General features: G+C 33.7%; 1 protein-coding gene across 2 annotated transcripts in view; it reads right to left on the minus strand.

Annotated features, from left to right (window-relative positions):
• Positions 1-306: 306 nt before the first annotated feature.
• Positions 307-23,628, minus strand: part of LOC6045261 (uncharacterized protein DDB_G0271670) — a 76,151-nt gene continuing 52,829 nt past the window's right edge. For both annotated transcript variants that reach the window (XM_038249563.1, XM_038249562.1), the window contains 3 exons: positions 6,357-6,586; positions 1,803-2,355; positions 307-1,720 (listed from right to left, as the gene is read on the minus strand). In XM_038249563.1, coding sequence (XP_038105491.1) covers positions 859-1,720; positions 1,803-2,355; positions 6,357-6,405 — 1,464 coding nt within the window. In that variant the 5' untranslated portion in view covers positions 6,406-6,586 and the 3' untranslated portion in view covers positions 307-858. The remainder of the gene's footprint in view (positions 1,721-1,802; positions 2,356-6,356; positions 6,587-23,628) is intronic.

A 23,628-nucleotide genomic window follows, 5' to 3' on the forward strand; every position in this document is an offset into this window, starting at 1 on the left:
ATAATTAATTCCAGACTCCAATTTCGTAAATTTAATTGAAATTTTATGTCAGAACAATATATTAGGATCATTCAGTTTGATGATCTGGCAACATCCCGAGCAGACGGAAATAACTAGGGAATAACATTTTATGTTATTTATAACAAAATATGTTTTTCATCTTTATGATTTTTTTTGTTATTGGATTGTTATAATAATAACAGACTAATAACATTTTCAGTTATTCTTCCATAACAAAAAATGTTCTTCCAAAGTTGTTTTGGTTTTCAGCCAATGTCAGACCAATAACAAATTTTGTTATGATAACATAAACTGTTATTAAACTCTTATGCAAAAATGGATTTTTCAAGAAAATTCCATAACACTTTCTGTTTCTTCAACAGTATTTGTTATTGAAATGGCATGAATTTTGTTATTACCGTCTGCCCGGGACTGCCAACGGTAATTTATGATTCAAGTAAGAACAATCAACTTTTCAAGGTTTTACGCTGAAGATTGATTAACAAATGCATTTAGAACCGTTTTTTAGGTATTTAAATTAAGTCCTTGTCGATGACTCAATCAATTTTGTAATCTAGCAACACTGTTTTGTGTTGTTAAGTTTGATTTACATAGCTTCAAAGTGTTTGAATGTGTAAGCTAGTTAGACTGAACATTTTGTTGAAATATCTTTAAGCATTTTAGATGATTCATCCAGTTTGATAGTCTGGCATCACTGCTGTCAGAGATTTGAGAAGAATTTGTAAACATTCAAAGTCGATATGAAAAAATTGATCTAAAATTGTCAAAATAAACAATTTGCTCCCAAAAATGTCAACAATTGCCAAATCACCCCCCATTTCGCCGAGAATCCCCGCCCTACAGCTTCGTATGCTTCACATTGTCCGTCCAGTAGTTCTGTATCGTCATCGCCTCCAGCGAGTTCAGGAACGAATCGTTATCCAAGCTGTACATCTCGTCCGAATTGTCCCGGATCGTGCTGTCATCAATGTACCCGCTCGAATCCGGCTCACTCAGCGCTTGCGGCTTGTTCAGATACAGATACCTCCTGTAAAGGATCACCAACGCAGCCGACAACCCCGACAGCAGCCCCAACGACGCCAAACAGATGCCCGAGATGGCACCCACGTTCAACCTGCCCGGACTCTGACTGCGCGAACTGCGCCGGTAGTCGTCGTCCTCCAGCGGGTGGTCCTGATCGTCGACGCCCTCCTGCAGGTTCTGCGTGCTGAACGCAATTGACTGCGCGATGTAGCTGCTCGCGTTCGGCTGACCTCCAACGGGACTCACAAAGTCCCGAAAGTCGGACGACAAGATCTTGCCGATCCGGCTGTTGCTGCCGCCGGAACTATCACTATGGCTGTCGTCGGGCAGTTCCCGCCCGTTACTGCTGCTACTTGCTAGGTCACTATCACTACTGCTGTTGCTAAAACTAGTACTACTGCTACTGCTGCTGGAGTTGAAGTCAATGGTCTGGATGGAACCGGTCGGCGCAGCTGGGACGGTCGTGTTGTCAACCGCGGAAGACGACGACTCCTCCAGCGCCGTTTCCGTGACGTTCAGATCAACCGCAACCTCGGTGACCTGCTCCGGCTGCACCTCAACGTCCTGCTGCTCCCCCGAGGTTCCGTTCTCGACCGTCGCGACCTGCATCAACGTATCGACCAACCGCGTGCCGCGATCCGGAACACGCACCGTCGAAGCTGCTGCTTTCATTTCTCTAAAAAAACGTAAACAACAACAATCAGTTTTTATAGCATCCGCCATAATGGCGCTACGCGCCACCTGTCAAAAGCACTCACTCCTTCTCGACGCCAGCGCCGCCACGATTGTAATTTTTCAACTTCAACGTCGTAATGTTCTGCTCGTTCCGCGTGAAAATCGTCCCGTTTTTCTTGAGTCTCCCCGCCCCGGTTGTCGTCGCGGCCGTAACCTCCACGCTCGACGCGGTACTGCCAACCGGGTCCGCCTCCTTCCGGGTGTACCGGACCACGTCCGGACCAAAGTCTGTGCCAGCCAAACTTCCCCCGGCGAAGGTGTCGTCCACGTCCTGCCCGGAATCCGGAATTAAACTGTTGATGGTGGGTTGGGGAGCCACCGGTGCCGGCTGCGAGCTGGAACTCGAAGACGACGAGGACGATGATGAGAGGAGACCGCTGGAGGCGGCTGCCACCGGTGGCAGGGATGATATGAAGCGGCCACCTGGAGGCGGGTTACCACCGTTGGGATTGGGAAGCTGGGTGGGTTCGCCGGCGCGTTTGAGATATGTGGATTTGTTGTTGTTTTCCTCCAGCTTGGACAGCTTGCTGGGGAACGTGTCGATCGAGCTGAGCGGGGTGCATTCGATGAGGACCACTGTAGAAGGAAGGGAATTGGGTAAGTTTAAGTGAAATCTCTCTTTAACAAATTAAAAAGTAAACATTTGTCTCTGAAATCACAGACAAACGGACTATTAGTGATTTTCATCAACGGATGATGACAGTGCTCAAACTCAATCCACTTCAATGAATCATCTCTGCGGTAAATTTTACGCAGTAGGCCTGACCATTTTGATTTTTGTAATGCTTCAATGCATTCTAATGCAACGGCGCACTACAAATGTCAAAAAAGTTAGACATTTGCTTTTTGATATTTTTTGTAAAAACTTCAAAAACTAAATCTCCCCAGTAATACATAAAAAAAATCAAAACAATAATAAAAAAACATGAAATAATAATATTAATAATATTAAAAAAAAACTTAATAAAACAAACAAAAATAAAAAAAACTAAAAACTAAAAGATCAATAAAACAAAAAAGAAACACCTCGATTCAACAATACCAACTAAAATTTACAAAATATAATTGATTAAAAAAAAATGAAAATCTGGAAAAAAACTGGTACATCAGTAAGCAAAAACTTGAAAAAAAAACAAGAAAATTAAGATATTAAAAAATTATAAATACGATAAATTCAAAAACTTAAAAAAAACAAGAATTTTAAAACTAAAACTACAAATTTAAGAAAGTTTTGAACAATTAAGAATGAAAATAAAAAAGAAAATCAAGAATGTCCAAAAATTTAAAAAGATCTAGAAAATTCAGATTAAATTGCAGAAATTCTCGAAACAAAAGAAATCAAAAACGAAATCGAGAAGTTTATTTTGTTTTCAAGAAACAAAAATTTTTGTAGAATCAAAGAATTTAAAACATTTCAGAAAAAAAATCAATAGTGTAAAGAAATTTGTTTAATAAATATAAATAAATTATAATATTCTAAAAATTTAGAAAGTTAAAAAAAAAACCCTTTGGATGGGATGATATTGGTTCAAACAAATTTCAGCATTTTTATATGACCCAATCAAACCTTGATGACAGTAAGAAATAAAATCAAATTCAGCTAAAATAATCTGAAAATCTTTATTGATGTTCCGATTATTTTTGTTGAATTTAATATTTAAGAAAAATAAAATCTTCAAGAAAATCCAGAAATAAAAAAAAACACGAGAAATTAAACTGATTTCAAATATTCGAAAGAATAAAAAAATCAGTAAATCAAGAAAATCAAGAAAATCAAGAAAATCAAGAAAATCAAGAAAATCAAGAAAATCAAGAAAATCAAGAAAATCAAGAAAATCAAGAAAATCAAGAAAATCAAGAAAATCAAGAAAATCAAGAAAATCAAGAAAATCAAGAAAATCAAGAAAATCAAGAAAATCAAGAAAATCAAGAAAATCAAGAAAATCAAGAACATCAAGAAAATCAAGAAAATCAAAACAAAATCAAGAAAATCAAGAATTTTGAGAATTACAAGATTAAAAAAAAAGAAATTTAAAATTTCTAGAATTTCTAATATTTCAAGAATTTAAAGAATTTCAAGAATTTAAGGAATTTCAAGTATTTAACGAATTTCAAAAAAATAAAGAATTTCAAGAATTTCAAGAATTTTAAGAATTTCAAGAATTTTAAGAATTTCAAGAATTTCAAGAATTTCAAGAATTTCAAGAATTTCAAGAATTTTAAGAATTTCAAGAATTTCAAGAATTTCAAGAATTTTAAGAATTTCAAGAATTTCAAAAATTTCAAGAATTTTAAGAATTTCATAAAAATTTTAAGAATTTTAAGAATTTCAGGAAATTCAAGAATTTTAAGATTTTTTCAAAATTTCAAGAATTTCTTGAATTTTAAGAATTTCAAGAATTTCTTGAATTTCTTGAATTTCAAGAATTTCTAGACCTTCAAGAATTTCAAGAATTTCTAGACTTTCAAGAATTTCAAGAATTTTAAGAATTTCAAGAATTTCAAGAATTTCAAGAATTTCAAGAATTTCAAGAATTTCAAGAATTTCAAGAATTTCAAGAATTTCAAGAATTTCAAGAATTTCAAGAATTTCAAGAATTTCAAGAATTTCAAGAATTTCAAGAATTTCAAGAATTTCAAGTATTTCAAGAATTTTAAGAATTTTAAGAATTTTAAGAATTTCAAGAATTTCAAGAATTTCTAGACTTTCAAGAATTTAAAGAATTTCTAGACTTTCAAGAATTTCAAGAATTCTTAGACTTTCAAGAATTTCAAGAATTTTAAGAATTTCAAGAATTTCAAGAATTTCAAGAATTTCAAGAATTTCAAGAATTTCAAGAATTTCAAGAATTTCAAGAATTTCAAGAATTTCAAGAATTTCAAGAATTTCAAGAATTTCAAGAATTTCAAGAATTTCAAGAATTTCAAGAATTTCAAGAATTTCAAGAATTTCAAGAATTTTAAGAATTTCAAGAATTTCAAGAATTTCAAGAATTTCAAGAATTTCAAGAATTTAAAGAATTTCAAGAATTTCAAGAATTTCAAGAATTTCAAGAATTTTAAGAATTTCAAGAATTTCAAGAATTTCAAGAATTTCAAGAATTTCAAGAATTTCAAGAATTTCAAGTATTTCAAGAATTTTAAGAATTTTAAGAATTTTAAGAATTTCAAGAATTTCAAGAATTTTAAGAATTTCAAGAATTTCAAAAATTTCAAGAATTTCAAAAATTTCAAGAATTTTAAGAATTTCATAAAAATTTTAAGAATTTTAAGAATTTCAGGAAATTCAAGAATTTCAAGATTTTTTCAAAATTTCAAGAATCTCAAGAATTTTAAATATTTTAAGAATTTCTTGAATTTTAAGAATTTCAAGAATTTCTTGAATTTCTTGAATTTCTTGAATTTCAAGAATTTCTAGACTTTCAAGAATTTCAAGAATTTCTAGACTTTCAAGAATTTCAAGAATTTTAAGAATTTCAAGAATTTCAAGAATTTCAAGAATTTCAAGAATTTCAAGAATTTCAAGAATTTCAAGAATTTCAAGAATTTTAAGAATTTTAAGAATTTTAAGAATTTCAAGAATTTCAATAATTTCTAGACTTTCAAGAATTTCAAGAATTTCAAGAATTTCAAGAATTTCAAGAATTTCAAGAATTTCAAGTATTTCAAGAATTTTAAGAATTTTAAGAATTTTAAGAATTTCAAGAATTTCAATAATTTCTAGACTTTCAAGAATTTAAAGAATTTCTAGACTTTCAAGAATTTCAAGAATTCTTAGACTTTCAAGAATTTCAAGAATTTTAAGAATTTCAAGAATTTCAAGAATTTCAAGAATTTCAAGAATTTCAAGAATTTCAAGAATTTCAAGAATTTCAAGAATTTCAAGAATTTCAAGAATTTCAAGAATTTCAAGAATTTCAAGAATTTCAAGAATTTTAAGAATTTCAAGAATTTCAAGAATTGCAAGAATTTCAAGAATTTCAAGAATTTAAAGAATTTCAAGAATTTCAAGAATTTAAAGAATTTTTAGAATTTAAAGAATTTTAAGAATTTTAAGAATTTCAAGTATTTGAAAAACAAAAAAATTATTATATTCAAAAAATATTAAATTCAAGAAAATGAAAGATTTCAAGAGAATGAAAGATTTTAAGAAATTAAAAAATACTAACAAAATAACAAATAGTTCAAAATTTAAAAAAAAAATGTTATATTGGAAAATTTAGAAAATTAATTAATTGTATAAAGTTTAGTAATTTTCGCAAATATCATAGTCTTTTAATGTGTCAGCTTGACATGTTTGTGTCCAAATTTAGATTTTTTATAATTTACTCTCTAAATCGTCAAATTTTGGAACTGCGCCTAATTGTAGACCAAAACATTGCTTGTTTTCTCTATCGTAATCCAATTCAAGCAAACTTCCAGACGCAAAACGAATTTCATCTCAAAATCAAATTAACTCCGAAATTCTTTCAATTCACCCAATTAGACCCAGAGTCAATTTGAAAAAAAAAAACTTCCCAAGAATTTCATCTCCTCCCTCTTTATCTCTAAAATTAAGAAGATAAGGAACCACTCACCTCCACACACGGTGATCCAGAACCAGTGCGTCCACCAGTAGAGTGTCATTTTGGCAAAGGAATTGTGCCGGCGTCGTATCCTCCGTCGTTCCGCCAGTTTCGGGCAGGTGCAGCAGGTCGGACTTCCAACCACAGGCGAGGGGCCGAGGGGGAGGCAATTAACCTTCTATAGGCACGGCATTATCCTTCGAAGGGGTCTCATCCTTTGGGGGAGGAAATCGGGAAAAATCCTGGAAAGAAAAGGAGAAATAAAGGAAAAACCGGAGATGAGCATCTTTGAAACACTTTCAATTTTCAGCAAATTTAATTATTAGGGAAGAAGTCAATTCCCTGAAGAGGATCTGCCATTAACCGAGCTCCAAGTCGATGGCCAGGTCAGGAATGCCATCTTCTTCGAGCACAGAAATAAATGATAAAGTGATGAGAATTCCTTGCTAGCTTCGGGGAAGGAATTTGATTCACTTCTTCTTCGCTGCTGACTGGCAAACTGTTGCTGGAGGGGAAATTGCGCCATTTCTTGGGCGAAATCAGGACGGAAATTGACCGGTGAGTGGAAAAGATGGGCTGTGTAGAATGTCTTGAGATGGATGGATGGCTGGAGTCCACTGAATGGTATTTCACGATACAGTGATAACGGGAAAGCGCCCGAAGGTATGCGATTTGTAACGCACGAACGCTGCCATCTAGTGGGGAATTTTCGTTTGTTGTTTTTTTCTCTCTTCTTTACTCTTCAAGATTTAACATTGTAGACTCATTTAAATATTTATAACAGACAACCAATTTAAAAAATGTTCTTCAGAAAAAGAAAAAAAGACTGTCATCATTCCTCAAATCCATCAATCTCCCAGCAAATCGCCCGGAACTGATCCGTACAAAATGCTTCCTTCTCAGCTGTTAAAAACCGCGAAAAATGATCCCATTCCAACCCATCAATCATACCTCACTGTTTTACGAGGGAAGGAAGCCATGTCACGTTGGAGCAGAAGGTAACGACGACGGTCAGGCAGGGTCAGTCTGACCCAGAAAACGCGCACCAAATATCGACCAGACATGGCCATTATTCATGATGCACAACCGCGACGTCGCCTACTAGGTTGTAAGTCCCCCTGTGAAAGCAAGAGTTGACCATTCCAACTACTGGGCTTTTGTTACAGGGGAGATTGGGGTAAAATGGTTGCTTTTCAACAAAATTTAATTAATTTCATCAACTAGAACTAAAATTAACATTACACAAACAATATTTGAAAAAAAAATTCTAACCTCAAAAATCGCCCAAAACCCCCCTTCTCACAAGTAAGTGAAAGACACTTTTATAGGTCATGACCGGGGCAGGCCCCCTGCTGGTGGTGCCGTCAATACTGGTTCGAACACCACCACGTCTGACCTTGTTTTGGGAGGAGTGACGTGACGCGACGCCTCCTCCTCCGTCGATTTGGTTGACGTTGACGCTAACGCGACCAGGAAGATGTTGGCCACAGTTTGTAAAGTCGTTGTGTTGATTTTTTGGAGTGTGGTGCAGTAAATTAGATCATTGAGGTCAAGATTTTGAATCGAAGGTGCTCATTTTGGTTTGGGCGTGTTTTCATTTAACGGAGCACATCCACCAAAATAGGGTGAACCGAAATGTTATTACATTTTTTAGGAAAAATACTCAATTTTTTTGTTTTTGTAAAATGGATATCAAATGAATTCAAATTTCTCCTAGATAACGTCAGGACAGTTCAGACTCGATTATTCGAAGGTTAATATCATTACCAAAAACATTTTTTGTATTTTTTAATTTCGTTTTTAACATTGAATACGACTTCTTCGACCCAATTTTAGCCCTTGCATTTTCTCTGGATTTTATCACCGCCATTTTATACGCCATCTTGATTTTTTTTAAATCACTTAAGAGTAGTTTAGGGATCAAAAATACTAAGCTAGACAATCAAAATAAGACAACAAAAAAAAATATTTTTTTTGCAATTTCACTGTAAAACTGTAAACTTTTCCTGTTCTTCTGAAGATACAAAACGGCCTACTTTTTCCTATCAAAAATGAACTGAAATGGGTGCTAAAAAGCTAATCTTTTCAACGCATGTATCGAAAAGTAACATTTTTCAATATTTTTTTTTGTTTTGAACGGTGAATTTACTTAGCACATGGATGATAGACATTAAATTCCATTCAAAAAGCGGTAGACCTCGCTGGATAAATGTACGACTCGTGCTGAAAAAAACTGCTTTTCGCAACTTGTTGCATAAACTACTACTTCGTGATTATCCGAAGAGAAATTTGTCAAAGGCCTTCGGATAATCGTGAATTAACTGTAATATCATTTTTTTGAAAATACTATAAATTAACACAAAACTTCGTACTTTTCAAAAAATACTCGAATTTTGTGTTATTGCTATATGGGATCACCCAAACTGGGCAGCGCTTGTCCGAGAGAATAATGGCCTCGAGTCGAGAGTATAGTGGTATCACTCACGGACACAGAGAACACAGCTCGAGATTGGCGAGAGAATTATTTTATCGAGGTTCATTTGCAAAAAAAGTTCATCCGTCAAAACAAAAAAACCAAAAGTGTCGACTACGGGAATCGAACCAGAGACCTTTGACACACTAACTCAATGACTTAACTGCCTCGGCCACCACAGCTTGGTGAACAAGGAGTGGTCGGATGTCAATGTATGACACTTGTTGGAGTTTTATTGTTTCAATTAACGAATGAACTCATTTGTTATGGTGGTGTGCGTTGGTAGCACTATTCTCTCGATTTTGGCGCTGAGCCCTCAATAAATTTTGAGGGAACGATTCTCTCGACTCGGATTTTTGGGTGATGCAATAAGGGTTCCGGAATTTCTCATAGATTTCAACTAAAGACATTTTTTTTCAAGTGCTAAAAAAATAAAAACTACGTGTTTCCAAATAAACGCAAATTTAGAGAGTAAAATGATCAAGAGTTTTTCATAAATTTTAATGTTCACAGCATGATTTTTTAAGGAGTTACATACATGTAGAAAATCGCAAAATTTGGTAATACAGGAAATTCAATCAATCCACTAAAAAGATAATTTTCAATCACTTTTGAAAGTTTCATAAAGATATTTCGTAACTGAACTGAGTTAGAGACGATTTGAGTTCAAAATTTTGCCATGCGCAAAGCGAACTGTCAAACTTTGTGAACGTTTTTCTCTGAACACCGAGTTGCTTTACGGGTGCCACGATATCTCGCGATGGGGTGGACCAAATTGGCTGAAATGTGTGGTGAAGTCGCTCAAGATATATCCCGTGTGCATGACGAAGCCCAATTTTGAAATCTTGTTTAAAAAAAAAATACTAAAATTAAAAATTGTCGTTTTTATTTGAAAAACATTTAAAATATTTGTATCTCTTTTTTAAATTATTTTTTTGAAAATCGGTCTTCATCATGCACACAGGACCGGTTTAATGAGTCTTAACCAACATTTTGAGCCGATTTGGTCAAAGCAGTGTTGAGATATCGTGGCACCCGTTTTTAGAAACAGCTAACTTCAAATAGCTATATCTCGGCAATGATTCAACCAAATGTACTTGATTTGGTAATAGATAAACATGTATATTTTAATGACCTGGAAACAGATTTAAAAAAAAAGTTTAAATGTATGCTCATACCAACCTTTGACAACCGATTTACATGTAACCCCTTAAATGCTTAAAATTTTCGTAATGCTACGCATTGTTTAAATAACCTGTTGTTTTGATTCTGCAATACGGAATTTTGTCGACCATTGACCCTGATATTGCAAATACTTAAAATCTGAGTACTTTTTAAAAATTGTAATTTGGTGACTTTTTTTATTCCCACGTTTTTAAGAAATCTTCTATTACTTTACAACTAAAAAAACCTATTCTTTTAAAACCTTTGAGAAGCAGATTAATTTTTTTTTCGAAAATGCGTAGTTTTGTGAAAGTTTTGACTGCATATTTCCAAAAAAATAATAATGAATATTTCTGTTGATCTATACGAAAAATTCGAAAATCCATACTCATATTACAAAAAAAAACAAATTTGAGTTTTAAATACGTAGTTTTTAGATAATTTTGAGTGTTAAAAAAAGCAATTTCCATATAAATCAATGCGAAATTATTGGTAATTTGATACCCATAATTACAATATGAGTTTTTCTTTGGAAATTTTATGATTTTTTCGAAATTCGTAGATCTGTGAAAATTTTCAGTATTTTCCAGAAATTTCTAATATCATCTGAGCAGTTCTCTACGAAATCGGTCTTTTATTAGAATTTTAATTTTTATATTTTTAATCCGACTGAACCTCTTTGGTGCCTTCAGTAGACTACACTGAACAAAGTTGATATAGGGTAAAATTTTTTTGGTGATTTTTTATTTAATTTTTTGTCACTTAAACTTGATTTGCAAAAAAACACTTTTTTAAATTTGTCCAAACATTCAACATTACGCCCTTTTGATAGGTTGGTCTTGATTCAAAAAATTTGAAAATATTTTTTTCGAAGAGATCAGAAAATTTCACGAATGTTTCATATTTTAACATTGTAAATCGGACCAGTAGTTGTTGAGATATCGACGTAAGAAAATTGTGGGTTTTTTGAGTGAGACTTAGAAAATATCAATTTTCATGTTTTTAAACATTTGCAAGACAATATCTCAGCAACTAAGGGTCTTATCAACAAAGTTCAAAAAAGCCAAATATAGAGAATTTTCTCAGCTTTTCAAAAAAAATTTTTTTTCAAAAGTAGGCAAACATGTGCACTAATTTTGAAAAATGAAAAATTGCAATTATTTTCAAACAAGTTACCAAAAACTGGCCTTAACTTGAAAACGGTGCACTTTATCAAAATTTCACTGAAGTACTTTTTGATTGCAAATTTGATTTTACATCGAAAAATGAAGTTGAAAAATTGTTGCGACAAATAATTCGATTTTTTGAAAAAATCAGTAATGATTCAAAAATTCATAACTCGGTCAAAGATTTTTTGCACATCCTTGAAATTTCAGAAAAGTTGAAGTATGAAAAGTATGAAAGCCCCTGGTGAGGATGGCATTTTTTACATTTTAATTAAAAAATTACCAGAAGCAACTTTAAGTAGCTTGGTCAAAATTTTCAACAAATGTTTTGATTTGGCATATTTTCCCAGTAGTTGGAAAAATGCCAAAGTAATTCCGATTTTGAAACCGGACAAAAATCCTGCCGATGCTTCAAGCTATCGGCCCATTAGTTTGCTTTCATTTATTAGTAAATTATTCGAAAGAATAATTCTTAATAGAATGATGATGCACATTAATGAAAATTCAATTTTCGCTGATGAGCAGTTTGGATTTCGCCTTGGGCATTCAACTACTCATCAGTTGTTGAGAGTTTCAAATTTAATTCGAAGCAACAAATCTGAGGGCTATTCTACTGGCGCTGCTCTTCTAGACATAGAAAAAGCATTTGACAGTGTTTGGCATAAAGGATTGATTGCGAAATTGAAAAGGTTTAATTTTCCGATTTATATCGTGAAAATTATTCAAAATTATTTGACGGATCGTACTCTACAGGTATGTTATCAGAATAGCAAATCTGATCAACTACCTGTACGTGCTGGCGTCCCTCAAGGAAGCATTTTGGGTCCAATTTTATACAATATTTTTACTTCTGACTTGCCTGGAAGTTCGCTTGTCTGTGAGAGGAAGAAGTTCGTTGTTCGGTCGGTCCTCGATAATTTTAACTTTTTGGCGTGTTTTTAGTGGATTTAAAAGTTTCCTTTGTGCTGTAACAATTCAAATTGATATACAAAAGAGAAATCAAGTGAAATCTAGGGCAAATAGTTGTCATTTTTCAAGATTTTCATCATTTTTATGGATTTTTTTCTTCTTCATATTTGTTTTGTTATTGTGCTTTGGGTAGCGCAATGCTTTGCTTGTCATATTAAGGTTAAACGTCAGTTTTGCTGCATGGGCACATACAGGTTTTCACGCTCATGACGCTCACCTCTCTCACTCTCTTTCAGAAATATGAGTGCTTGTTTTGATTGTGGTACAGTAGTGCCAGAATTTTGTCAACAGTTGTCTAGGAACTATGAAAAATGATTTTTTTGTGAGTTTTGTTCGAAAAATTAACAATCAAAAGAGTTGTTTCAATATATTCTAGAGCATAATCCATCAATTAGTTTCGGAATGGACGGATCGGGCCGCGGATTTATTTATTTATTTATTTTTTTTCGTAAAATGTCGCGACGGTTATTTTGGTCATTTCGCGTGAATTCGCCGTCGTCGTTGTGGTATGTTGGCATATTGTGAATCTGCGTTGCGTATGGAAAACGTCGTGACTGGACCTGGCCATCATCATCATATAAGGAAAACTAGAGGCAGCTGCTTCGCGAATTTGGTGAGATCAGTCCATATTGGACATTTTGAAACCTGACATATTTTTGCTAGCAATTTACTAAATACGCGCCGATCCCTGTTTTGCCTGATGGGATTGGAAGTTTAAAGATAGATCGAGGACCCGTCTGGTTCTTGCTTTATCTTTAGGCGGGGCCAGACAATGCCCAGTGACCTCGGAATTGGACCGCAAGGAGCTCTGTCATTCTGAAATGTGTCACTGGAAGCAGTGCGAGGGCTAACACCACCTAATACCCGGGACTGAGATAAGATGTATCAGCATAACCCAAGTCTGATACAAACTATACTTTCCCATAATTTCGCTGCCGGCCAGCGGGTATTGGATTGGACCACACACACACACACATCCTTGAAATTTCAGAAAAGTTGATGTCCTCTAAAACATTTCAAAAATTGAAAAAAAAATTAAAATAGTGTTTGTTTTTGCAAATCAAGTTTTAGTGACAAAAAATTAAATAAAAAATCACCTATTTTTTTACCGTGTAGTCCATATCCATACCTACAACTTTGCCGAAGACGCCAAATCGATCAAAAAATTCCTTCAAAAGATACAGATTTTTGAATTTTCGTGCATCGTTTTTGTATGGACAGCTGCCAAATTTGTATGGAAAATTATATGGACAAACTCATGATGCAAAATGGTTCTTTGGGCATACCGAAGGCACCAAAAATGTTTATCTGGATTAAAAAAATACAACAAAAAAATCGAATGACCGAAATCTGAGAGAATTGCTCTGATACAAAATTTTAAAAAAAAGATCTTTACATTTATATTTCCAGTTATGTGTTTTTTTAAATGTTAAAAAAAGTTATTCTTCATTTCAAAATTGCTTATTTAAGGATTCACAAATGTTCGCGTGTAGTAGATCCTTAAGACTTTTTATCTTATGAAATTTCAGCAGTGCTGTTTTTTATCAAAATATCGGGAAAAATTCTGCAGTTTAAAAAAAATCAAACTAACATTTGAAAATTTTCAAAATAATTGTTTATTAGATTTTTGAACATGCTAAGCTTGATCTAAAAAAAAAATGAAAATAAAATATTGTTAAATTTCTTTTTATCACAAAAACGTTACTTAATCCACCCTTCGGTGGTTGTTGCCTTCCTCACATTTAGAGGGTAATGCTATCCAAAATAGATACACAAGGGCGGACCTTTCAGTGTTCTATTAACTTGATTCATTAATCATACCATCAGATTGGGTAGTCAGATCTTCATAATTCAAGGCACTTATGTGCTTATAACTTTTGATAGGGTTGTCATATCTTCAATCTTTTGAACTCGTTGGAAAGATCTTTTGATCACCTATCCATCGACAGGTCGCTAGATCCGGACAACGTTTTCATCGAAATGTATGAGATCCGGCCTCTAAAAAGTGCATAAATAACATTTAAGTGCTTATAACTTTTGATAGGGTTGTCAGATCTTCAATCTTTTGAACTCATTGAAGAGGTCTTTCAAATACCTTTCTGAAAATGTATAGCATGGCAGAGTTTCTTACAAAAACCACCCTTTTTACAATCTTCCAGACTTTTGTTAGAATCGTTTTTTTAGAATAACTTTTGAAGTACTTTACTAAACTTTATAATTTTCAATAGCGACTTATGGGACCCCAAGACGGATCGAATGAGACCAATACGGTCCAAATCGGTTCAGCCAGTGCCGAGATAATCCAGTGCAATTTTTTTTATCAACATCCCACCACACACACAGACACAATAAACAAAACTTTTAAAATTGAACCTACGAGCCATGGTTTTAACATTTGAATGAAAAAAGTGTTTTAAAATGCATTATACACCTGTTCATTTGTTTTGCAATCATTTGTTTTAAAATATCCAAGCATTGACAATTTTTTATTTTTTGTGAAAAAAGGTTTTTGCGATGCTGTGCATTGGAATTCCATAAAAATTCAAAATATTTTTACGCCAGCCCAAACATGCTAAATATGATTATCAATGCAGAAAAATGCAATTTAGATTAAAATTGAATTGAATGACGGTCAATTGAATTTAAATAAAAACGAATTTGGAACTGACACTTCGTTTAATGTTAGCTAGACCAAAAACAAAAACTATAATAACTTGATTTTGTTAAATTTGCTGAAAATTTCCAGATTATGATGTGATGAACGCGCCCAAATTATTTATCTTATTTTAAAATTAACTCAAAGAGTTTAAACAAAACCAAATTAACATTAAAAATTAGCTTAACGTTGAGCAGTGTGGCTAGGCCACCCAACCATAAATTGGTCCAACCAATAATTTCACAGTCAATTTTAAGTCGTTAGCCAAGGGTGTTGAATTGAATTAAACTCAAATTAAAAAAAAAAAACTCACCCCGTCACAACTCAATGAAACCCGCCAAACGAAACAATTTACCGGTCACCACCGAAATTGCACGTGCTTCTAAATAAATCTAAAGAAAAGAAAAGCAAAGAAAAAAAAACGAAGCAATTGTTACACCGTTCCAAATTGGAAACAAAAATTAGCCTCCCAATTTAGTTTTCGAAATTTGTCGGGGGGGCAAAATTAAAAACTCTCGAGCCTACCCAGCCCACAACTTTTTGCCAGTTGTTGTTGTTTTTGCTCAGTTCACACCCGTTGGTGGTATTTTCTCGGCGTTAAATTCTTGGCAAATTGCCAGCGATGAAGAAGCAGTGCTTTGAAGTGCAGTGAGAAGAAAACAACAACAACAACAAAAACGGTGGAAATATGAAAAATTTGCCGCGGTGGCTTCTGTCGAACTGGGTTTCTTCTCAATTTTCGACATCCCAGCTGAAGGTTTTCGCCATTTAGTTGGAAGAAGATTGATCAAGTTTGCGAGGTTTGCGTTTCGAAAAGGAATGCTTTGTTTCTTTGATGTTGCAGGCTCTACGTTCAAAACTTTTAGAACATTATTGTAGATCTGGCTCCCTCTCTCCCTAAACGTGTTACATATTCTTTGAATGGTCCCTGAACAAGATCTCCTGGCTTAAACTGATTAAAAATAGTCGATTACACTGTTTGACAGAAATTGACAGCACTCTCTCCTCATTGAGAAGTCATCACTTCACTATTTCACAGAATTCACTTTTCTCTTCACTGTTTCACTACCATACTTGAAATAGTACTTACCCCTGATTAACTGCTCCAAATCTGCTGCTTAGTACTTACCCCTGCGTTAGAACATCAAATCGATTCATCAAATTTGAAGAGGTACCTCCATTCTTACGTCCGTAATTGAGAAGGCCAACGAACATTTCTTAATAACTCTGGATTTAAGTGTCGTATCACTTTTCTGTCTTCGACAAAGTTGTTCCTTACCACGTCACCAAAGAATTTTAAACTGCTTCAAATTGATTCGCCAAGGGACAGACTACCTTGGGCGGCCGAGGGATTTCCATTTCCAACGTTACCTTGCAGCGCCTAACTGGTGTTAAATTAAGACACCTAGAGCACCGTTGTTTGCCGCCCCGGAAAGGTGAAACAAAATTCATGAACACCACTACCGCAGACACGCAGCACTGGTAAACAGTTCCGAGGGGATGTTCGTTAATTACGTGACGCGATTAATATAGGTTGGAAATGCTTAAAAAATGTCATTATTTTTTTAAACTATTTTATTAAATAATTAGGTATGCTACGTCATCGAAGGATGATCCTTAATTGGGCTCACATTACCAATTATATCCTGGAGAGATCACTACAGAGAAGAGGAACTCTATAGTTCATCCGAGGTTTCGGATTGCAGAGTCTCCGAAGTCCGCACCGAATAGAGGAAGCAAATCAACCGCGAAATCGATTCATTTTGAAGCATAATTCGATGAGGGTATTGCGTTACAAAGGTGTGTGATTTAAAGACTTCAAGGCAAGGGAAGTGATACCTTCTTGACGCGTTTTTGAATTGATTGATACTTGTTGTTGTTGAATTGCATAAGAGCTAATTTTCAGCTTCGAGATGTGGAAAGGCGCAAATTAGTTGCGACAAGTGTGACATATCCGTGAGAGCGTGAACCGTGATTGTTTGCTGTGGCTTGGTCTAGGCAAAAATGAGGGGGAGTTAGTCATCGAGCCACAAGTGTGACTATTAAAAGTAGCACCCTTGAACATAAACATTAAATAAAGGGGCACCTGTCACTTGAGTGAATGAGAGATAAAACACATACGTATTTACAGTCAGTAGGAGTTAGATTGGAACAAACAGAATTCAACGGTTATTACAATTTGTTCAAAGTGTTAAAGAAACTTCTCTGAAAAAATCACTTTTCTAGAACAAGTTTTGTAATTTTGGCAGCTGTGTAAAGTTGACGTACTTTTTTAGCCAAAAAGGATCCCTCATAAATTCAACATTTTAAATATTTTTTTTGTAATTGATCGAATAGTATTTAAATGTAACTTAAACAACATTTTAAAAAGAATTAGGAGTAGTTGTATTAAGACCATTTTTTTAAAAATTGATATAGGTTTGCATTGAACTGTCTTCCCTTAATTAAAAAAATCAAGTATCAAGTCTTATTTTCAAAATTTCAAATAAAACGTATTTTTTGAATGCTGCTTCAATGATGACTAAGCCGCTCGAGAGCAATTCCAGCTCAAATCAGGAATTTTTCTGGTACTTTTGTACCCGACCCTCTTCGATTTCAATGAAACTTTGTAGACATGTTATCCTTGGCATATATAAGCCATTTTTGTGTGTATGGAGCCAAAAGTACTCGAAAAAAACATTTGAGGAGGGCGTAAGGTATCTAAATATTTTTGTATTTTGTAATTTAAAAATTACTGTATCTCGAAGCCGTTGCGTCGTATCAAAGACAAACTTGTAGGAAATTGGACGGGCTTTCTGAAAAAAAAAATACACTGAAACAAAAATACACGCCACATCTATGAGATTTTTTGGTTTTTAAGTCTAAAACTTAAATTTAAAGGTGATGTCACGATTTTTTTTCGTTCAAAATTTTAGAGGAAATAGCCTAAAATGTTACCAAAAGACTGACGAAAAATGCAGGATGGTATGTCTCTCCTAAAAAAAAAATACAAAAATCATTTACTAAAACTGTTTTTTTGAAAAGTGGTCAAAACGTCAAAATTTTTAAAAATCAGTAGTGGGAATCGATTCTCTAGACAATTTTACATAAAAGTCTCCGTATTGACCATTGTCCTATGTCCAATCCTTGGGAAGATACAGCGGTTTTAAAAATAAAAATGTTGAAAAAACGTTTTTTTGTGGTTTTTGGCAATTTCTATAAAACAGACTTGGTTTTTCAGTCTCGTAAATATTTTTACTGGAAAGCTCGTCCAATTTCCCATTAGTTTGCCTTTGACAGCATTTCAATTGGATGTAAGGGCTTACAGATATAAACTTAATTGCATTGCTAATAACTGAAAATAGAATATTTTTTTCAGTGCGGTAGAAACTAGGATAGTAAATTTGCTTACGTAAATATAAAAACGATATAAATCAAAAAGCTGTCAAAGACAAACTTATGGGAAATTGGACGAGCTTTCCGGTAAAAATATTTACGAGACTGAAAAAACATTTATGTCATATAGAAATTGCCAAAAACCACAACAAAACGTTTTTTCAACATTTTTATTTTTAAAACCGCTGTATCTTCCCAAGGATTGGACTTAGGACAATGGTCGATATGGAGACTTTTATGTAAAATTGTCTGAAGAATTGATGCCCACTACTGGTTTTTAAAAATTTTGACGTTTAGATCACTTTAAAAAAACAGTTTTAGTAAATGATTTTTGTATTTTTTTAGGAGAGACATAGGGGAAATATGCCCATTTTAATCACTCTAAGCCGTTCGACCAATTCTCATCACTTTTGCCGTTTTCCGCTATAAAATCAACATTTTCAGATGTATCAACAATGGAGAGTTGCTTGCTCACTTTTGTTTGAGCTATTTATTGCTTTGGAACCGTCAAAAACACTTTATGAAAGCTGTAATTCATGATCAAAGTGCTGATAGGCGGATAATAGAAATAGGCTGAGAAAGGGTATAGTTCCCCTACCATCCTGCATTTTTCGTCAGTCTTTTGGTAACATTTTAGGTTATTTCCTCAAAAATTTGGAACGAAAAAAATCGTGACATCACCTTTAAATTTAAGTTTTAGACTTAAAACCAAAAAATCTCATAGATGTGGCGTGTATTTTTGTTTCAGTGTATTTTTTTCAGAAAGCCCGTCCAATTTCCTACAAGTTTGTCTTTGACCACTTTTTGATACGACGCAATGGCTTCGAGATACAGTAATTTTTAAATTGCAAAATACAAAAATATTTAAATACCTTACGCCCTTCTCAAATGTTATTTTCGAGTACTTTTGGCTTCATATACACAAAAATGGCTTATATAGGCCTAGAATAACATGTCTACAAAGTTTCATTGAAATCGGAGATGGTCGGGTACAAAAGTACCAGAAAAATTCCTGATTTGAGCTGGAATTGCTCTCGATAATCCTTCCAATAACGCCAGAATCCGATGAGTTTTAGTTTTTTTTAAAGAGACTTTTTTTCAAGTCCAAATTTCAAGTGACCACCCCAACGAAATTTGAAAATTGTTCAAATATATATTTTCCCATGTAGCTTTGCCCGCTGAATCTAAATCTGCCCTCAGAATTGAGCCAAGGTGTCGAAAAACGATTTCTGGGCATATTTTTGGTTTCCTAAACCTAAATTTTACACTTTGGCTCAATTCTGAGGGCAGATTTAGATTCAGCGGGCAAAGCTACATGGGAAAATATATATTTGAACAATTTTAAAATTTCGTTAGGGGGGTCCAATTTGTTTTCCCTTAAATATTAAAATTTAAAGATATGTCAAGTTTTCAGAAAAACACCTCTGAGATTTTTTCAGCGTTTTTAGTGCTAGATCTCTTCTTTTTAATCTAACCTGGCGTTTAAAATTTTACTTTGGCCTTTTGGAGATATAGAAGTTTAAAATTTGCTTTCCTTTTAACTTAAAATGGCATTAATTTTTAACTCTTATTCAAATTGACTTGTCAAAAATAAAAATGTTAGTTTTTTAGAGCGTTTAAAGTGCCTCGAATATATATAACTTTTCACTAAAAGTTAACCCGAAAAGCCACGTTCAAAAAACAGATTTTTGATGCTTTGCTCAGATGCTTTCTATAAATTTGGTTGTAGAAGGTGTAGATTATGAGATCAAATGTCGGTGTCTTCGACTAAGTTGCTTGGATTGGCCAGCCCAACAACTTTCTAGAAGAATAAAAAATTCTCAAAAATATTCCCGAAAAGTTAAATTTTCAAAATCAAACTAATCGTGAATCACTCTAATTTTGAACCAAACCAAAAGTTGCCCCATTTCATTTGCAACAACTCTTCTGATGACACCAAACCTCCAAAACTTCAACATTTTTCGGAAAATCCATTTTCCACTTAATTTTGCGATCTGGATCACTGTGCCAACCAACGTCGTTTTAGGGCGGTTAAAATAATAATTTTCATCAATTTTCACAAAACAAATATTTTTTTCAAGAAATCATAACATCTCGTCCGTTCAACCGACTTTAGATTTTCAAGAAAGAATAGCTTGAAGTTTAAAAAATCTAGCCTAACATTGGAAAATGTCCTATGACACTTTTTAATATTTTTATCGGATAAATCGAGAAATTGTACACAATATTAGAAAAAAAATTGAAGAGCTCATCAACAGGATTCAAGAATATGATTTTTTTGAAAATAAAAACTGGGAGTTTGACGCACCACGCGAAAGTCGCAAAACTCAGGAAAAAAATTACTTTTTTGCAATTACTGCGATAACTTTAAGATCCAAGCACCTGTACTTTCTTCGATACCAAAAGTTGTGTTTTGTAACCCGTCCTAATTTTCGTCTTGTGAAATATATCAAAATTTGATACAAAATAAAATAAAATAAAATAAAGGATTTGAGAATTTGTTTTTTTTTTGTGAAAAGGTTCTACCTCATTTTTCTGGATAGTCATCATAAACTATAACCTTGACGAAGACGCCAAATCGATCAAAATTTTTTTCCGATTTTCTAATATTTACATACCATTTTTGTATGGATAGCTTCCAAAATTATATGGAGAATTGTATGGAAAAACTAATGATGCTAAGAAGCTTCTTTGGTTATAAGAAAGTCACTCACAAAGTCTTAGCTCAATTTCCTGGTGAATTTCCTAGGCTCATACAATATATTATGAGTTTTACTATGATTATGCTTCATTTAAAAAATATTTTTCAATAAAAAAAATCTTCAGTACCATAAGTTTTCTTGACCTTCCGCAAATCATATGCTTCCAGTTAATCTCCAGCGTTGTAAATTAATTCATAACAAACTGCAATTCAGCACGTACCGCCGCGTTCACTCCACTTTCCATAATTAAACGTGCCAACAAATGGCGACCTATTTTCGTGCTTGTTCATGCTAGTTCCTTTTTTCCGCTGAAGATGGCATTGCTGAGAACAAAAACAAACAGCCTCCTTTGGTCCTTGTTTCGAGAGCAAAAAAGTGGTGGAAATTTTCAGTAGGCGTTGCATGCTAGCAATTTTGCACTGAAAAAAATATTCAGAAATCAAATCTTAAAACTAAACAAAATGATATTTGCGCGAATTTTTTTCCGTGCAACCCGGCAACACTTCCGCGAAGGTGGCCGCTGTTGACAGCTCAACGTCAACGACGCCGATTTGATGCTAAATTTAGTTTGCTCATTATGCAAAAATCCAATTACCGATGCAAATGAAGGGAGAAGGAAAGTGCGCCGGCCCTTTTTGTAAACAAAGCAAACCATGATTATCAAGTTGAGTGGCGATGACGACGACCACGGTGATAAAAATAAGATTCTCACGTAAACACGCACACACCCAGATGGACACACTGAAAGTGTGTTTTCTACACTTTTGTAAGGCTTATGTAAGGCTGAGCTGTGTGGGTGAAGGTCGTTTAAAACGATGCTAAGAAGCTTTTAGGAAAAAGTTATTTGCGGTGACCTCAGCTTAAAAAATTACGAGAATTTAAAAACATCATAAAATTTAGGGAAAATGCACCCCAATTTTCGTGTCAAGCCTATTTTATAGCCTTTTGTTAAAACCTAAACACTCAAAGCAACAACCAGCTTGCTGCAACTGATTGCGGCCCATTAATAAGCAAAATATGAAATTAAAATCAAATCTTCAAAGCCAGAGAATAGTGAGTGCCTTTGCGGCTTACACGAAAAAAGTAAAATGCATTCCGAGCACGCACAACGTGAAGAAAGAGTAGGTTTGTGAGAAGCGCAGATAAAGTAAAGACAATCCAGACAAAGCAGAGACACAACAACAATAACGCAAATTTTTCGCTTCACTGAACTGTCACATCGCGACAAAGTTGGCGGACCGGCTGGGTTCTTCACTGTGACGCGTGATATTGGTTATGACGTACGTGGATTTGTAACAAAAGAAGTACCAAAAAAAAGCGGGCAGGCGTAATGGGCTGTTCTGGTTTGAGAGAATAATACAATGAAAACGAATAATAACTGAGAAAAGACATGAGGATTTAGAAATGTCAACAAAACTAAGCTAAGCAAAATATATTTTTTAAAGGTAAAAGGAATAAAAAAAATTGAAAAATGTTTTGCTAACATTGAAGTTTTTTTTGAATTTTCACTCATTTTAAGATTGAATCGAGGTATTATAGTTGATATTAAACCTTCCAAAATTAAAAACTGTTTTACAGTGTATGTTACAAAATCTAACCACGTTGATACCAAAAACGTTTTAATAATAAACAAACAAATTTACTTTATACATCTTTGCGAGCTTTTATAGAAAATGGGCATAAGAATAAAAGAAAATGTATAGTTTGAGAAGAAATTTTCTGACCAATTTAGTACCATCCCCAAAGTTTTTGTCAAAATTTCCTCAAAAATCAGAAGGCATTGAAAAACGTCTGATTATGTATTCATTTATTTATTACCTTTTAAACACTACTAAACTTTTTACAAATTTTTAATTTTTAGACCCCAGATCGACATAATATTGATATTTTGCATATTTGTGACCGTAGCTACACTGGTTAACATTTTGTAATATTTAGTGAATATGGCTTAATACTAAATTTATTTTTAATTTGTCCGTCACCCTCAACCGTTTTTGACCAAAATTAATATTGAAATAAAAAATCAAATTTGCAATCGAAAATGACTTTAGACATGTTTTGAAAAAAATATACCGTTTTCAGGTAAAAGGATATTTTCCAAAAAATGTAAAGATTGTTGCAATTATAAAATATTTCATGAATGAAAAGTACCCCTGCAAAGTATATTTGCAAAAATCTGTTAAAAATTAAAAATTCACCAAAAAAATTAATTAAAATTCATTAAAAAGCATTGCAACGAAGAACTATTAAAATTTAAGAAAATTTTAGGGTAGAAAGTTTGACCCAATTTATGTGCCAATGAAAAAAAATTAAAGCAATTGTTGTAGTGTCCCAGACTATGCTCGTACGCATTTTTTACAATTTAAATAATAATGGTGCCATTCTACAGCAGACAATGTAAAAACGAGCGAAAAATTTATAATGTGACTGTAAAAACAAGAAAAAATTAGATAGGCTAAATGTAATGATAGGAGTTGGTAGAATAGGCCAAATACAACCAAAAACAAACATAACCTAAACAAGATAAATGCAAATAGAAATACTAAAAATAAAACAAGAAAAACATAAAACAAGCGAAGTCATTTTTTTCGTAGAACAAAAGTTGCGAGCAATTCCAGCTCAAATCAGGAATTTTTCTGGTACTTTTGTACCCGACCCTCTCCGATTTCAATGAAAGTTTTTAGACATGTTATCCTAGGCCTATATAAGCCATTTTTGTGTATATGGAGCCAATAGTACTCGAAAATAACATTTGAGAAGGGCGTAAGGTATTTAAATA

This window comes from Culex quinquefasciatus, chromosome 1 (assembly GCF_015732765.1).
Source record: "Culex quinquefasciatus strain JHB chromosome 1, VPISU_Cqui_1.0_pri_paternal, whole genome shotgun sequence".
Lineage (NCBI taxonomy): Eukaryota > Metazoa > Arthropoda > Insecta > Diptera > Culicidae > Culex > Culex quinquefasciatus.